At 39.4% G+C, this 4,229-nt stretch overlaps 1 protein-coding gene across 1 annotated transcript; it reads left to right on the top strand.

The window, feature by feature from the left end:
• Positions 1-2,529: 2,529 nt before the first annotated feature.
• On the top strand, positions 2,530-3,561 carry LOC100922831 (olfactory receptor 5V1-like). Its single transcript, XM_031968716.1, has one exon. It carries the CDS (start codon positions 2,530-2,532, stop codon positions 3,559-3,561), a length of 1,032 nt encoding a protein of 343 aa, XP_031824576.1.
• The last annotated feature ends 668 nt before the right edge of the window (positions 3,562-4,229 follow it).

Genomic DNA, 4,229 nt, shown 5'->3' on the forward strand with positions numbered 1-4,229 from the left:
CTAAATTGGTATATAAAAATTGCTAAAAGGAAATGTCCTGTACCCAATGCAATCAGGACTATTAATTCTCTTTCCAGGAGAACTAGATGAATCTGGCCCATATTTAACTACCAACCCTTAAATGGAAATCAAAGTGGATAAAATACTCTCCTATAGTACTTTCATTTAGAGTGTCTGTTGGCAACACTAGTTGGGCTGAATACGCCATTAGTTGGACCTAGTGTGGTTCATTCATATGTTCTTAGATTCTCTTGAAGTACAAAAAAGTCAGTGGCTTAAAAAGCATTAGAACCAACTTTATAATCACAGCACAGTTTCTGTCCTGCCTCATCTATGAGCTAACCTGCCCTCCTAAGCATCTTTGCTTGATCTTTGTCTGTCATTTCAGATCCAGATGGGATGAAGACAAATTTGTTTCCAGCAGTAGATGATTCACTCTGAACAATGGACAAAGGTCAGCCCTCTCTAACAGTTTTGATAGATCTGTCTAAAATCTGGTTGCTCTCAAATGGTGTCAATGAGATAAGCAGTGAGCTAGCATTTGCATTTTATTTTCTATATCCTCCAGGATATCATCTAATTACATTCTTTTTTTAATAAAAAAAGTACAAGTACAATCTCCTGACATTCAATTATTCACTCCAGTGAAGGGAGATCATGGGGATAGAACACTGGACCAGTAGAAGGACACAGAAATGTATCCACATCCATAGTCAGGGAGATCTGAGGGATAGTTGGCCCTTTGGTTCAAAAGGATATTTGTTGTCTTTTTTCTTCAAGACCAGCTCATGAGCTACACAAGAAAATCAATCTTATTCTTTGATGACCAACAAAATCACCTACAAGTTATGAATGATTTTTGGTTGTTCCCCCAAACTAAACTCACTGTCAAATAATAAAGATATGATAGCATCAAAGATGTTTCAAAGCAATCCTGGAGACTCAGGAGGAAATTCCTAAAGAGAAGTTTCCTAGAAATTTTAAATAATGGTTTCATCCTTGGAATAAGGAAGGAAGTGAGTTTTTATGTGCTTTTTTTGGAATGAGTTTTTATTGTCTACTTTGTGCCAGCCATGGGGCAAAGAGCTTTACAAATTTTATTGCATTGGATGTTCACAACAACCCTGCCAGATGAATTCCCATTTTGATAACTGAACAAACTTATTTAAAGAAAGTTTAAGTGACTTGCCCTGTGTCATATAGTTAGAAAATTTTTGAACCCCAGTTGGAATTCAGGTCTGCCTGATGCCAGCCCCAGCATTCTACCCATTGTACCACCTAGATGCCTTGAAATATGAATAATATAAAAAGTATAATTCTATTATTCTCAATGTGAATACTTTGAAGGGATGAACTTCATTTTATATGCTTGTTGAAAAACTAGCCCCACTGAAATATGACCTTATACATGGTGAAAGAGCCAATTCTGGGCAAAACTTGACAAGGAGGCAAAGTTTGTAATTCACTCTTTGCTCTCTACTTCAATTTTCTGCTCTGGTGACTCTTCCACCCTAGATTACCTTTCCTCAGACTTTTGCCTCCCCTTTCCCCATCCCCTAGAGTGTTTATCACACTTCATACTATGAAAACGAGTTTTCAAGAGATTGCAATTGTTTTGCCTTGAGAAGAGATTTTTTGGGGGACATGATAATGTAATGACAAATATATCACATACTCTCATAATATCTACCCAAGTATCCATGTCACATTGGAGCCCTATCCAGTGATGCTTGGGAGTTTGTGATCTGTCTAAGGTGGTCTAGTGCTGGCCTGGAGTCAGGCTGATTTAGTCTACCTGGACTCTGAGCTCAGATACTTACAAGGTATGTGACCTTGGGTTCTCTAAGAGGGATCAGCAAAGAAAGGAGCATGACTGAACTGTCTTTTTCAGTATTTATGTCCTCAGTGCTTAGCACAGCGCTTGGCACATAGTAGGCATTTAATAAATGTTTATTGACTGAATGACTGGATGTCCCACTACAAAGCCTTTGTATAAAATAATAGCCCATCCCTGAAGAGAAGCTGGTGAATATCAAAGAAGTAATTGAGGAAGAAAGAACTCCAAATCTATGAGTTGAGTGAAGGTTTTAGTTGAAATCAAGGTTCCTCCTTTTTGTGGCTGTCCTTCAATATTCACCTGAGTTTGTTCACTCTTAAGGTCTCTCTGAAGAACTTTGCAATCCATTGCTTGACATAGTAGATGCTGGTAAAGACTGCCTATAGTTATGCTCTCTAAGCAAAGCAGAATGGCAGCAGCTCAAAATAAATATGAGATGCAAACACTTAGAGAATCCAAATTTTCACACCAATTTTTGGTGCTTGATCTGTGGAAGAGCATTCCAAGCTCATCTTGGTCTGACTGGGCAGAGTCAGATACACTGTAACTTGGATCTAACATGGTAGGGTCATTTCGATCTTATGGACAAAAACCATTCATATGAGTATGTGTTTATCTATTTTTGTCCTTTCTGTGATGTGTTTTGGACTAAGTACTTCCCATTGATTCCTGTAGCCAATAATGTAGTGAGGATGGATGAGATAGAGGAAGAGGTTAATTCTTTCCTAAAAACAGTGATATTTTCTATTTTCATTTCAGCTCTGCAGGACATTAAAGAAAGGGGAAACCAAACAGTTGTCACTGAATTCATCTTCCTGGGGTTTTCCAACCACCCAGAATTGCAAGGATTGTTCTTCCTGATATTTTTAGTTGTGTATCTGGTAACTCTTCTGGGTAACTTTCTCATATTAACAGCAATCAGAATCAATCCTGTTCTTCATACCCCTATGTACTATTTCCTCAGCAACTTGTCCTTCCTGGACATCTGCTACACCTCCACTACTGTCCCCATCATGCTGGTGAATTTTTTCCGAGAGAAGAAGACCATTACCTATGAAGGTTGTCTGTCTCAACTCTTCTTCCTTGTTGCTTTTGCAGGCTCTGAGTGTGTCTTGTTGGCTGCTATGGCTTATGACAGGTTTGTAGCCATTTGCCATCCATTACGCTACCCGGTTCTCATGAGCAAGAGGGTCTGTGGCTACTTAGCAACTGGGTCCTGGTTGTGTGGGTTAGTGAACTCTCTGACCCACACAGGGCTGACAGCAACTCTCACTTTGTGTGGTCCCAACCAGATCAACCATTTTCTCTGTGATATCCCCCTACTCCTGAAGCTCTCCTGCTCAGACACTTCAATCAATGAGGTGGCTATCTATGTGGCCAGTGCCACCATTGGTCTGAGCCCCTGCCTCTTCACTGCTGTCTCCTATATCCTCATTATCTCTGCCATTTTGAAAATCCACTCTGCTCAAGGGCGTCAAAAAGCCTTCTCCACCTGTGCCTCTCACCTCACTGTGGTGGTCATATACTATGGAACTGCCAATATCAATTATGATCAGCCCAGCTCAGGTTACTCCCTGGATGTGGACATCTTGGTCTCTGTGCTCTTCTGTATTGTTACCCCCATGTTAAATCCTATCATCTACAGCCTAAGAAACAAAGAAGTTAAATTTGCCTTGCGGAAACTATGTGAAAGGCATATTTTACCCAGTGATTCCAGTGTTTAAATCAGATATTAAGGTGGGATTCATGAATTTTATTTAAAAATATTTATTTGTTAATTACATTTTCAGTAGAATTGATTTCTTCTGTAATCATTGTATCTTATGCCTCCAAAAACACTATTCTCCCCTATCACACTGTCCATTCTATTCTCTCCATTCTCTCATTTTTACCTTTAAACTTTAACTATCTAGTGGTTGCTTCTTTGCTTGCCTTTATTCCCCATCTCTGCTCATCTGCAAAAAAACCCTTTATCACCCAATAGCTATATCTCATGTTTCCTCCTTTGTTGCTAAACTACTTTAGAAGCCATTTTATTTCCTTTCACTCTCTCTAAATTCTCTAGAATCTGCTTTGTGATCTCATCATTCACCTGAAACTGCTCTCTCCACAGCTATCCATTATCCCCTAATTGCTGAATCTAATGGTCTTTTCTCAGCCTTCATCTGCAGCCCTTGCCACTGTTGATTACCCTCTTCTTAAGACTTCTTTCCAGCTTTTCTGACACTATCTTTTCCCAATACTATGCTCTCTTAGTATTTCTCCCGTCTATGTAATCATTCTTTCTCAATCTCCTTACCTGGATAGTTATTTAGCTCATACATGGGGTGCCCCATAGAACCACAGGGTCTGGATCCTGTTCCCTTTCCTCTTTACACTATTTCACTTAGTG

The sequence above is a fragment of the Sarcophilus harrisii genome, chromosome 4, assembly GCF_902635505.1.
Source record: "Sarcophilus harrisii chromosome 4, mSarHar1.11, whole genome shotgun sequence".
Taxonomy (NCBI): domain Eukaryota; kingdom Metazoa; phylum Chordata; class Mammalia; order Dasyuromorphia; family Dasyuridae; genus Sarcophilus; species Sarcophilus harrisii.